The sequence below is a fragment of the Haliaeetus albicilla genome, chromosome 18 (genome assembly GCF_947461875.1).
Source record: "Haliaeetus albicilla chromosome 18, bHalAlb1.1, whole genome shotgun sequence".
Taxonomy (NCBI): Eukaryota; Metazoa; Chordata; class Aves; order Accipitriformes; family Accipitridae; genus Haliaeetus; species Haliaeetus albicilla.
In genome coordinates this window covers 49,303-62,730 of record NC_091500.1, presented here as the reverse complement: position 1 = coordinate 62,730, position 13,428 = coordinate 49,303, and the positions used below count along the sequence as shown (strand labels likewise).

The 13,428-nt window shown below is 41.8% G+C and overlaps 1 protein-coding gene across 2 annotated transcripts; it reads left to right on the top strand.

Annotated features, from left to right (window-relative positions):
• The first annotated feature begins 523 nt into the window (after nucleotides 1-523).
• Nucleotides 524-10,611, top strand: GPN1 (GPN-loop GTPase 1). 2 transcript variants are annotated; one of them, XM_069805298.1, is made up of 6 exons: nucleotides 524-1,478; nucleotides 2,003-2,081; nucleotides 2,184-2,278; nucleotides 4,034-4,079; nucleotides 6,834-6,980; nucleotides 10,164-10,611. In XM_069805298.1, exons 1-6 carry the CDS (start codon nucleotides 1,378-1,380, stop codon nucleotides 10,209-10,211), a joined length of 516 nt encoding a protein of 171 aa, XP_069661399.1. In that variant the 5' UTR covers nucleotides 524-1,377; the 3' UTR covers nucleotides 10,212-10,611. The 2 variants fall into 2 exon arrangements, with proteins under 2 accessions (XP_069661399.1, XP_069661400.1); XM_069805299.1 differs by lacking the exons at nucleotides 6,834-6,980; nucleotides 10,164-10,611 and adding an exon at nucleotides 4,698-6,816.
• The last annotated feature ends 2,817 nt before the right edge of the window (nucleotides 10,612-13,428 follow it).

Genomic DNA, 13,428 nt, shown 5'->3' with positions numbered 1-13,428 from the left:
TACACATACGTATTTTTTGTCTTTGTACAGAATGGTAATGCTTGAATAATGGCAAGGAGAAGCCACAGCATAGCCCCTTTTCCTTTTGTCAATCACAGTGTTTGGGCAAGAGAGAGATCACTTTGTATTTGTTATGCTACTGCATCATTTAAAAGACTTAACTGTATATTAGGGGCATTGTCTTTTGCTGCAAGGTATCCAATGTGCATTGTACATGGCCAACTAATACCAGAATTGAAGAAGCAGCCCTCTGAGGTCTGCATAATCATCTGCTTTCCTAAATGAAGTGTCTACATATGGGCTGGGCCCAAATGGTGGAATAGTGACCTCTCTCAGTGTCTTTGCCACAAGATTTGATCAGGTGCGAGGTTGTTCCTATGTGATACTGTGCTGGGAGGCTGTGGGATTTTTTGTGTATTTGGAGCCTCAGAGAGCACTGTGTTTGGTTAGCCTCCTAATTATTTCTTTGGAGTTATTCTCCATACAGAACCATGTATTTTTCAAAGCTGCCAAAGTGCATTAGCTTTCATTTGAGAGATTTCAGTTTTTCAGCTTTTTAAAAAGTAGAATTTAGAAGCCACGTGTACAGAACATTCTTTAATCTTTGTACATAACTGTTCTGTTGTACTGTGTTCACTTGCGGCGATGAAAGAGGCACTCAGGATGACAACGAGATGGTTCCGAAGCAACGGCAAAAAAGGAACTCTTTATTGTCTCTTACAGCATACTTATGTGCTCCTGTGTTAGTAACATATATCTGGCTTGGCTGGGATGTTTGCCAGTCCTCAGAACAGTTAAAGATAAAAACATTCCGTACGCATACTCGTGACTGTCTTCAGCCACATCTTCCCAGGCATACACCAGGCCATCCTCCAACCCGACCTTGTAAAACTAGTTCTTCAAAGGCTTGGCAAACATACAGCACAACAAATTCTAACGTTCACTCTTGAAAACAAATGCCAGGTGTTCCGAGCTGCTCCCACATTTGCTATAAAATCTTTCATATGAATGCTCTGATTTTGAAGTAGGGAAGCTCACTTCTGGAGATGGGTTAAATTTTGCTAGGGTTATTTGATAACTGACTGCTCTCTTAAATCATAATGCTAACTCAGCGCTGGGGTGGGAACTTGGGCAAGAGATTGAGACAGTGCACAAGCTCTTAGTAAAAAGGCAGGGAACAACTGCATTTGTTACACCATTTCTTTAGCCAGGTATTAGAACACAGACAAAATCAAGGTTGTATTTGACCTATACAGTGTCTAAGCATTTTCACCCTTCCTTAGGAGGGCATTTTCACACACTGAAAAGCTTAGAGACTTTAATCTTCTTTTGATAGATACATGCAGCTGTGCAAGTTAATGTAGTTTCTGTTACGAAATGATCATGAGAGTTTCCTGTTGTGAGCCTAAATACAAAGTATACTCCTTCTTTTTCAATCAAGTGATGAAGTTTATTGAAAAAAGGCAAAATGCATCCAAGTGAGTACATTCTATCAAGTTCTACTTTTCTGGGATCACTGTGGGAAAACCATATGAAATCCTAAAAAGGCTCTCTGCATGTTTTTTACTTGTTTTTCAGCCTTGGTGTAAATTTTATATGGAAAAGGGCATAGAATTAGAATAGATAAACAAGGATATATCGAGGAAATGTCTGCTGATTCCAGTTCTGCTTTTCTTGTCTTCCATTAGACTGTAACTTTTTCTCAGGCACTGTTCAAATAGGCAACAATGAATTCTTCTGAAGAGTTTGCAGTACTAAGTGTCAAATGGATGCTTTCAACTTTAATAGAATCTGAAGCAAGTACATGCTGCTTAGTTAAAAAACACACAGGAAATTTTCAAGCATGCCCATAAATCTTGTCACTGTTTGGGAGAAGCTTTTCTGATCTGTAACAGAATAATCATGTGATTTGCCATTACGTGCTTGTGGTAATCTAGTCAGAACAGGACCTTGTGCTTAACTAATTTTCCCTTATTTTTTGTCGGTGGTGACTTCTTACCAGGTATGTTGTTATTGACACACCAGGGCAAATTGAGGTATTCACCTGGTCAGCATCAGGAACCATCATAACTGAGGCCTTGGTAAGTGTTTTCTACATGACTTGTCAGTGAGGCTGTGTGAACAAAGTTGCTGTTGAACAGCATGTACTTCTAATTAAAATATCTTTTACTTTGTGTTTCCAGGCTTCCTCTTTTCCTTCAGTTGTTGTTTCTGTGATGGACACCTCTCGCAGTACTAACCCTGTCACCTTTATGTCCAACATGCTGTATGCCTGCGGGTAAGAAAAGCTGAAAATGCAGTCTATCTGCTTTGATTGCTGTGTCTCTGATACTTATTTTGGAGGGGAATCATAGAACGGTTTGGGTTGAAAGGGACCTTTAAAGACCATCTAGTCCACCCCCCCTTCCGTGGGCAGGGACATTTTTCACTACATCAGGTTGCTCAAAGCCCTGTCCAACCTGACCTTGAACACTTCCATTGGCTGGGCATCGACAGCTTCTCTGGGCAACCTGCTCCAGTGTCTTGCCACCCTCATCATAAAAAATGTCTTCCTTATGTCCAGTCTAAACCTACCTTCTTTCAGTTTAAAACTGTCGCCCTTTGTTCCATCACTACAGGCCCTATCAAAAACTGTCTCTCTGTCTCTCTTATAAGCCCCCTTCATATACTGAAAGGCCGCAGTAAGGTCTCCCCAGAGCCTTCCCTTCTCCAGGCTGAACAACCCCAACTCTCTCAGCCTTTCTTCATAAGAGAGGTGTTCCAGTCCTCTGTTTTCATGGCCCTCCTTTGGACCCACTCTAACAAGTCCATGTCCTTCTTGTACTGTGGGCCCCAGAGCTGAACGCAGTGCTCCAGTTGGGGTCTCACGAGAGTGGGGTAGAGGAGCAGAATCCCCTCCCTCAATCTGCTGGCCATGCTTCTTTTGATGCAGACCGGGATACAGTGGGCTTTCTGGGCTGTAACTGCACATTGATGATGCCTCATATCCACGTAATGCTGTTTTGGTTATTCTCTTAGTGGTTTTCCCATTGGATAAGCAAAATAGTTTAGGTGTTAGTGGACATCTGGAGATCATTGGGTCAAAGCTCCCACTGAAAGCATTAAATAATCCATGAGACGTTAGTGTGATAACCGCTAGTTACATGAGATCTAACACATTGCCTGTTGCTTATAAAATCATTTATCTAAGATGTATCAAGATAGCCTAGTTTCAGCTCCTTCTTGTAAACAAGTAATATTTTATTCTATTTTTTTAATGTTATTGATACTTTCAGTGATTCTTCAAGATTTGTTTGGAGCTCGGCATAGCATGGAGTTCTTGATTTACTGTCTTTTTCCTCGTACGTGGATTTATCTGTTTTCTTTCATGTTAAACCAGGGACTTAATACCTATGTAAGGATCAACATATCTAGAGCTGTCATAATTCATGATAAATGTTGGTAAAAGGTTTTCAAAAAACCTATCAATCCTTGTACCAAGGTCAAAAGCTATATCACTGTGATAAGAGTACGCAAAATGTGTCTTATTACATGCTGCATTTTCTGACATTAGTGTTGAGCAAAAGATGCTAGAATATATACAGTGAAATGAATATGTAAGCTCATGTTTCAAGGTAGTTTTGCTTTATAGATATTTTGAGTTGTTTGAATTCATTGCTCAGTTCACAAATACCTCAGAACCTAAGGTTTGAGTCAAAATAATTAGAAAATTCAGAGAGTTAAAAACTTGGATCTGAGAGTCATAGGAAATAGTAATCAAAATCAACTGGGTGTGTAGAAGGAGATTTTATATCTTACAGATGTGCGCTTACATCTTGGGGAGGCATATTTTGTTCAACTATGGTAAGCAGGATCTGGATGAAAATTAGATTCTAACTGATGTGGAGGAAAATACCTTTTGAAGTCAAATGTATTCAGTTTTGCACAAGTCTTGTCTGCCTTATGCTTAACTTGTTTTCTATTCTAGTGAGATTTAGATTAATTTTTAATGGTTTTTTGTGGGCTTTTTTTTGTTCCCCGCCCCCTGCCCCAGTATCCTGTACAAGACAAAGCTACCTTTCATTGTTGTCATGAACAAAGTAAGTTAAAGCTACGGTTTCTACGTACTAGTGGAACATTGTTCTGTTTAGCTTGCTTTGCTGTACTGTCTTTGTCTTACCACAATAATAGATTTTTCTAGACAAGAGAGGCTGGGAGGGAGCTGCAGGCTGAAAACCGAATCTAAAAGTGGTCTTTAATCTGGCATACAAGTGCACAAGAAGAATCGGGGATGGACAGTTATACCCAAACATGCAAGTTGGAGATGATACTAACAGTTTGAAAAATGTTTTGCACCTTAACCCTAGGCTATAAGGAAACTTAACTTTGTAACATGTAAAAGGAACTAGGCCTTAAGCCTCATTGTTTTAAGATTATTGGCCTTATTGTTTTAAGACTATTCATATTAGACATATAACTAATGACTAGATATTGGTTTAGATATGATTAATAGAATGCAGGTGCATATAAAACAATATCTAGGAGCTGCAGAATTGTTCTATGAGACTCCCTCTTCATGGCTGGCTTAAAATCCAGTCAAGCTGTATCAACAGAGAAAGGATCATACATCTTAGACCTAAGACATGGGAGTAAGTGATTAACTTTAGAATAAGATAAATTAATAAAGTAACCTGAGTAGTTTCTTCAGAAATTCGTAGGTACCTTTGAAGTGTAAGAAGATAGTGATGATGATGACCGGAGACTTCCTGCCTGTGACCACCAATCCCAGAAGAACCGAGACATGAGAATGGAGAATGGATGAGATAAGATGATGAATGATAACGATATGAGAACAGAGAATCAGCTAGAAAATTACAGAGACTTTGGATTGGGACAATGGGTGGCAAAAGGGTATATAAGATTTGGAAACTTTTGGAAGTGCGCCATTCACTGTGGTGGTGGCCCAACTCTTGAGTTGTGAATAAAGCAAACCTAGAGAAACCCACGTTCGTAAATTCTTTAACGTAACATAAGGTTAAGTTCATGACTGAATCCGCTCTTACAGTCCCCTGCTTCCTCAGAACAATTGTCTTAATAATTAATTATTTCTACTCAGCAGCAGGCTGATGACTCACAGTGGGAATTGTGTAACACCTGCCTGTTTTGAGGAAGGAATCCCATGAATCGTAGCAGGCAAAACGTAATAAAAAGTGTTTGGTCCTGATCTGTGACACTAAAAATATGCCAGTATTTGCCAGAACGCAGATACTTAGTAGCCTAAGGATACACTTCCACTGTTGTGTAAGGTACTTGTAGCCTTAAAGGAGTGCTTTTGAACTTAACAGCTAGCCGGCTCTTTAAACATAACAATTTCACATATTAAAAGAATCCCATTAGATTTTTGGTGTGCGTACTCTTCCTTTTCCCCACAGACATCCTTTGTATTCAAGGAATTGCTCCCCAACATAGCAAGCTTTGCATGTGCATGCATGTATATCCTATACACTTCCTCTAGAAAACCCATGCTTTGAATGTGAAATTTTACCTCACAGCAGCCGAGTAGGATTAGTGTCTGATGTACTCCACCTACACACATCTTCCCAGTGACCCAAATCATGCATGTCTTTGATATCTGCTTGCTTACTTAGCAAGTTCTTGTACACTGTTTTCTTTCTAACTCAAGACAGTAATTTTAGAATAAGCTGTTAAGCTTTTTCTATAGAAGAGGGAACAGATAGGAAAATCATTCTCTCTTAAGAAAATAAATTTTTTGAAAGACTGAAAGAAATAGGACTTCATTAGTATATGTAAGGAAAGGTGGGCCCAAGGCTTAGGATTCATAACTTTAAACTTCATTTTGATCTGATGCTCAGCCCTTGGTAAAAATTAAAGGCATCAGCATTTGAGGAATTTTTGACAAGCATTTTAAAACTGACTCTTGATAAGAATGGAAGAATCCCAAGGAACTGATATATGTGCAGAGAGAAACACATAGATTTAAGGAATGTTAACATTTGCAGAGGAAAAAAAAAGTGTAATTTGTAGAGTTGATTTAATTTTATTTATAGAACTTAATCAAGTTAACTCTAAATAGTCAGGCTTTGATCCTTGATGGAGTCAGTTCTGTCTCAAATCTCTTGAGTAATGCTAAGCAATACTTTCTTCATCTATTTTCTTCCTTCCCATTGGTGCTGGGAAATGAAATATGTCAGTTTTAAACACCTCATGTTGTGATAACAGTGGATATACATATGCTAAGCTATGTTTATAAAACTATTTAATAGACTGTTTGCATACTAATCCATGTAAAATTATGGAACCATCTCACCTGTTTGTGTCCATTGTTTTGCACTGAGTTTAGATTATAACTTCTTCCGGTCAGAGCACAGCTCGCTTTTTATAAAGATCCTGTAGGCTGTTATCCAACGTGGACGTGGCTCCCTCTCCCCCCTGACCCCCAAGCCAATCAAGAAAGGATGGGATCTTCAATGAGGACTGTTCGTGTCTGGCCTCAATCATATGATCTAATATTTATAACTTAAACTTTCTTGTACAGTGTGCAGTTTTTGGATGCCCCTTTCCAGTAAACCACAGAAGCCTTCAGACTTGCAACTGTTTCCTTAAACATGCCTTCTTAAAACTGGGATAGTGGTTGTTTGTCTCCTCTTCCTGTATTGAAGTAGTTGGTTTGATAAAAACAGAGCTTGGAAAACTTCAGACCAGGGCTGAATATTTTGAAAAAATCAGTACTTTGAAAATAAGTTTAAACCAGAAATTTTTTATTTGTCCACTTAACAACCTAAGGCTAAGAATTCATCATTATTACTTAGGAAAATTTTTTCTTCTCCTTCCAGACTGACGTAATTGACTACAGTTTTGCAGTAGAGTGGATGCAGGACTTTGACACTTTTCACGATGCCTTGAATCAAGAGACATCCTATGTCAGTAACCTGACTCGTTCTATAAGTTTAGTGTTGGATGAATTTTACAGTTCACTGAAGGTAAGAATCTTCCTTTTTTTACTAGCTCTCATAAAAGCCTGGAGAAGAGAAAGTTGAAGGAGGATATTATTGATGTGTATAAACACCTGATAGGAGGATGTAAGGAAGACAAAGGCAGGCTGTTTTCAGTGGTGCCCAGTGAAAGGCCAAGAGGCAATAGACATGAAGTGAAATACAGGAAACTATGTTTAAACAGAAGAGGAAAAAAGAATTAACTGTAATTTTACTAATTGAGCACTGGAATGGATGGTCCAGAGAAACTGTGGAGTCTCCATCCTTGGAGACAACTCAAAATGCTCTCAGACAGGATCTTGAGCAACCTGTTCTAGTTAATCCTGCTTTTTGAGCAGGAGAGGTTGGACTAGGTCATTTCCAGGGGTGTCTTCCAACCTCAGCCATTCCGTCCTGTAAAAGGGCTTTGCACTGCCCTGTTGAACTGGAATCTGTTGATGAGCCTTGCGCTGGGGGTGAGGATTTGCTGGTTTGAACATAAAGTAACTTTAATTGCTTGTCACACTGAGTGGCAGTCTGAATCATTTAATACTGAATTGTGATTAATCATCAGAAGAAAGCTAAGATAGGCTGGTAAGAGGTAGCGTTCTGTGTTGCAGTGTTTCCCATGTGAGATAATTATCCTTGTTCTGAAAGTGTCAAGTACAGTTGGGCAATTTACTGTGTAGGAAGAAGGGAAAGAATCTCAAAAATAAACAAACAAAATCCTGCATATTTGCTGATGCAAGAAAAAGTGTTGTTTTTTTTCCCCACTTATCAGAGGACAAACCCATTCAGTTTCTCTGAAAACACTATACATTGGAGGATGTTAATGGTCCCATAGTCTGTGCTAGAAGGGTTCAGTTAATTGTGTTTTTCATCAGCTTTTACTTAAGAAAAAGCAAGCAAATGGCTTTATGGGTATTACAAGAAAGGCAATGAAAATAAATAAGTGATTCCATTCATATAGATAATGGTAATTTAGCCAAAACAAAAATATTATAAGTGCCCTATGTAGAACAATATATGGTCTTTGTAATGGTGCCATATACAGGACTAAAGTACTTCCTAGTCCTTATTTGCTAATCAGCTGTTTATATGCATGTCATATATATTAGAATAGTAGAGTGGAGAGCAGGACATACGCAGAGGATTATACAGTAGAAGGCAGCTTGTATTTCAGTGCAATGAAAGTATAAATATTAATATATATTGACACAGTGCCTAGACTAATGCTTAAAATCCTTTGGAATGCTTGATTGTCTGCATATTTACTGTACTATTGATAAAATGTAAGGCTCTGTTGGAAAAAGTCTTCCATTTGAAAATGAGTACTTAAGACTGTCTTGCTTATGAAAAAGAGGGAGAATTTTCATTAGAGGATGTAAGATTCTTAAGGGTCACCAAGTACTGGCTAGTAATAGTCTTAATTAAAGGTATTTTTAGATAATTGATTTAATAAAAGCAGAATAAATGGCCAAAAGTGTAATGACAGACAAGTTCAAATTAGAAAGCAGATGTGCATTTTGAATGTATTGCCATAGTAACTGATTAAATTCTCCATCTTTTTGCTGTTCTGGGGGTTGGATTGGGTACGTTTTAAAATGTGCTTCAGCTAAATACAAATACAAGTAGGCAGAACTTCAGAGACAAAATGTCAGTTCTTGTGGTCTATTTTGCTCTTTAATTCTAGTCCACTGATATTGCAGCAGTCATAGTAACCACTTATAATACTAGGTTCAGAATGAGAACTTGGATTATTAACAATAACCAAGTAAACAGAAGGAGGACTTGATCTTTCTTTTGATTTGCCCTCTCTTGTTCATTACGTTTAGGTATTGTAATGTCTTAACTATGTTTTTTGTGGTGTATTGAGATTGGAAGTACAAAGACGGGTGCAGAGTCAGGTTTGTTTTTTTTTTTTAGTGGTTGCTCCCCCCCCCCGCCTCCCCCAGTAAAATTTGTAAAACAGACAGGAAAACCCAGGTTCCTGAGTTAAACAGAGAGAAAGAAAGGAAGCAAAAAACCTGAAACAAACAAAAAAAACCCCAACCAAAACCCAGAGGTAGCAAACATTAACAGGTGGAGAAAGAGGTTGAAAGTAGAAATGACAGAAATGGGAGTTTTACTGCGTACTCTTATGCCACTGTGATGATTAATGGGTATCATCAGATCCCTCTTTTTTTTTTTTTCCCAGTTTAGGTGGTTTCTTGTTTTTGGTTTTTTTAAAGATACTGCTTAGTCTTTCCAGCTCTGATCATCCATCAGTTACCTAAAAACTTGGTTCAGTTACTCTTCAGTTCTGGTGTGTGGTTTTCTTTTATAGGTGGTTGATGTTTCTGCTGTGCTTGGCACAGGAATGGATGATTTTTTTGTTCAGCTTTCTAAAGCTGTAGATTAATATGAGAGGTAAGGTGATAACCTTTGGTCCCTGACCCAATGAATACTTGAAGTTACTGATTCATGAACCCACTCCTTTGATTTGAAGGACAGCACACTTCACAGCCAAGGTGGTCTAGGGTTTCTAATAAACTTAAGTGCAAGAGTCAGCATAAGAAGCAGCAGTCAAAAGGAACTATTCAGTGGTAAATTTTTGTGCTAACTGTTCAGTGAGAAAGTAAAAGCTATCTGTGCCAGCAAATCGGTGAAGTAATTTTTTTTCCTCTGATTCCATACAATGATCAAGGTTTGAATTGTCCTCAGGAAGCTAACAGATCAGTTTGGCAGACTGAATAGATGAGTAAGTTGAAATTCAGTAATTCTTTGAGAATTTGCTCCTTACTGGATTCCTCCCCATGAAATACTGCCAGGCTGCTCTATAACATTAGAAAGCAAACCTGGTAACTTGGATTACTTGGAAATACCTAAACCAGACCATAGATTATTGTTAGAGGAAAATATATCATGCTGGATTGGATAGCTGGAGAGAGGCTGCTACAGCTTCATGCTCCCAGGTCTGATTAGTCTGGCCTGGTCATGCCCCCAGGTCTGCATACTACCTAGTCTCTGCTTACATGCAAAATGGCAATTTTATTCCCTTATCCCTTTATTTCCCATGCTTGTTCCTCCCCAAATCTCCTAAATCCCTCCCTTTTCCCACCTCTGGTTCCTCCCCTGAACATCCTATAATAAATCCTGTGCTATCCCGAAATGCTCTTTCCCTGCATCCCATAATGTGTCCCGCACCCCTAGGCAGCCACCCTTCTGTGCTCACAAGGTGATCCAGAGAGCTCCCAATGAGGCATGGTGATGGGTTTCACGCCTGGACCATGGGGCTGATGCCTCTCCTGGGACAGCCCTGGGAGTAGCTGGGATAAGGTATCCCTTCTTCCAAGTCCTTAATTTGGATTCCCTGCCTGCCACCGTGCCCTTGTGTTCTTCTGGGCTTGTTGGGATGTGTCTTTGATGGTTCGATGGCTCTCTGTGATGGGCCTGGGAGTGTGGACACATATTTAGCTAACGTCAGTCGCAAGAGCATTGCGGATGCCTTTAGAAGACCTTGAACAGAATAAACAAGAAGACAAAAAAAGAAAGATGATAATAAAGCCAATTAGAAGAACACAGGTGTGCATTCCACAATAAAGGGAACTTGGCACAAGAAAACTCAATTCGGCAGTTTATCTCGACCAATTAGGCTGAGACAAGCTTTGCATGTTTAAGTTGATATAACCAATTATATCGTATGCGCGTGTGATGGGTTGACCCTGGCTGGACGCCAGGAATGTATTGGTTTTATGTGGCAAGGTTTTGGTAGCGGGGGGGGTTACAGGGGTGGCTCCTGTAAGAAGCTGCTGGAAGCTTCCCCTGTGTTCGAGAGAGAGCGAGCCCATACCAGCCGACTCTAAGACGGACCCGCCGCCGGCCAAGGCCGAGCCAATCAGCGATAGTGGTAACGCCTCTGTGATAACATTTTTAAGAAGGAAAAAAGTTGGGATGCGGAGAAAATAGCCACCGGAGAGAGGAGTGAGAACATGTAAGAGAAACAAGCCTGCGGACACCAAGGTCAGTGAAGAAGGAGGGGGAGGAGATGCTCCAGGCGCCGGAGCGAAGATTCCCCTGCAGCCCGTGGTGAAGACCCTGGTGAGGCAGGCTGTCCCCCTGCAGTCCAGGGAGGTCCACGGTGGGGCAGATATCCACCTGCAGCCCGTGGAGGACCCCACGCCGGAGCAGGTGGGTTTCCCGAAGGAGGCTGTGACCCCGTGGGAACCCTGCGCTGGAGCAGGTTCCTGGCAGGACCTGCGGATCTGTGGAGAGAGGAGCCCACGGAGCAGGTTTTCTGGCAGGACTTGTGACCCCGTGGAGCAGTCTGTGCCTGAAGGACTGCACACCGTGGAAAGGACCCATGCTGGAGCAGTTCGTGAAGAACTGTAGCCCGTGGGAATGGCCCACGTTGGAGAAAGTTCGTGGAGGACTGTCTCCCGTGGGTGGGACCCCACGCTGGAGCAGGGGAAGAGTGTGATGAGCCCTCGCCCTGAGGAGGTGAAGCGGCAGAAAATAACATGTGATGACCGTAAACCCCATCCCTGTCCCCCTTGTGCCGCTGGGGGGGCTTAGTGGAGAAATCCGGGAGTGAAGTTGTGCCCGGGAAGAAGGGAGGGGTGGAGGGAAGGTGTTCTGAGATTTCGTTTTATTTCTCATTTACCTTACTCTGGCTGATTTGTAATAAAGTGAGCTAATTTTCCCTAAGCTGAGTCTGTTTCGCCCGTGATGGTAATTAGTGAATGATCTCTCCTGTCCTTATCTCGACCCGCAAGCTTTTTGTTATATTTTTCTCTCCCCTGTCCAGCTGAGGATGGGGGAGTGATAGAACGGCTTTGGTGGGCACCTGGCGTCCAGCCAGGGTCAACCCATCACAGTCTTTTTTGGCGCCCAACGTGGGGCACGACAACGGCAGTTTTGCATTAAGCGTTCTATAGCTAGTTATTAAGTGGCAAGCTCCTGTGCAGGTCACGGAGCTTGTTAGCTGCTTGCTTATCTCTAGCTTGCTGAGTTTGGGAACATGTTAATGCAAATAATGGCTGCGTGCTTTGTCCTGGCACTGATAGCTTTGTTTTGCTGTGGGAGCTATCTTGTGGGGAGAATGAAGGAACGCGGGAACGTGCTAATACAAATAATGTCTATGTGCTTTGTCCTGGCACTGATGGCTTTGCTGTGTTGTGGGAGCTATCTTATGGAGGAGATGAGGGAACACATCTCCCTCTCCCTACCAGGCATTGATGTGAATGGTTTTATTATGCAGGCTCCCGAGGTCCTTGTTCACCCTTATGTAAGCTGTTTAATACTAATAATTAATACTGGTGGCATATTATGGGTATTGTGGAATCTGGTCTCGTCCTGGTATAAGAGAAGGCAAGTTTTAGGTGAGGCAATACTTAAATGTGCCCTCAAGCGACCAGTGCCTGGGTGGCAGGGTATATGGAAGGATTTGGGCAGATTCCTAGGACGGTTATCACCTCCCATAATCTGGGATTTTACATCTGAACAGGCAAGTAACCCTGGCAAACTGACACGCCACCTGATAGAAGGGTGCCTTGCCTATCCCAATGAAAACCAGCAGCTTCTCGCACTGTACTGGGGCCTGGCCTATGCCTACCGAGCCATAGTTCAACACTGTCAGAGGACCATGGTCGAGGCAGGGACCCAGACTGCATCTGAGGACACCATGCTCGAGGTAGGGACCCAAACAACAACAACTACAGTAATTGCCCCAGTAGTGAAAAGGAAGCAGTGGACAAGGAGATCAACGGGTCCATACCATCGATTAGTGAGAGAAGAAGAAGAAGAGGAAAGGCTTGATCTAGAAGCTGGTCCTTCGGTAAGGAAATTGGAGGAAGGAGTGAGGGAACTTAAACAGGAAGCGGAAACTACCCGGTCCCTGACGTCCTCAGAACTTCGGGACTTGCGGAAAGATTACAGCCGCCAGCCAGGTGAGCGGATTGCTGCCTGGCTGCTCCGATGCTGGGATAATGGGGCTGATAGTCAGCAACTGGAAGGCAAGGAAGCCCAACAGCTGGGATCCCTCGCTAGAAACCGGGGAATTGAAAGAGGAATTGGAAAAGAGGCAGCAGTTTGCAGTCTCTGGAGCCGGCTTCTCTCAAGTGTGAGGGCAAGATATCCATTCAAGGAAGATCTTGTGAATTCCTCAGAAAAGTGGACTACCGCAGATGAAGGCATCCAGTACCTGAGAGAGTTAGCAGTGGTGGAAGTCATCTACAGTGATCTAGATGATGAGGAAGTCTCCAAAGATCCAGAGGATGTCCTGTGCACACGGGCCATGTGGCGAAAGGTGATTCAAGGTGCCCCAGCATCGTATTCTAACAGCTTGGCAGCAATGTATTGTCCAGATATGGAAACACCAACTGTGGAGAAAGTGTCGTCTTGGCTCCAAAACTTTGAGGAAAATCTCTGTGTTTCCTCATCCCTACAGGACAGTGCTTTGGCTGTTAGGGATGCTCCA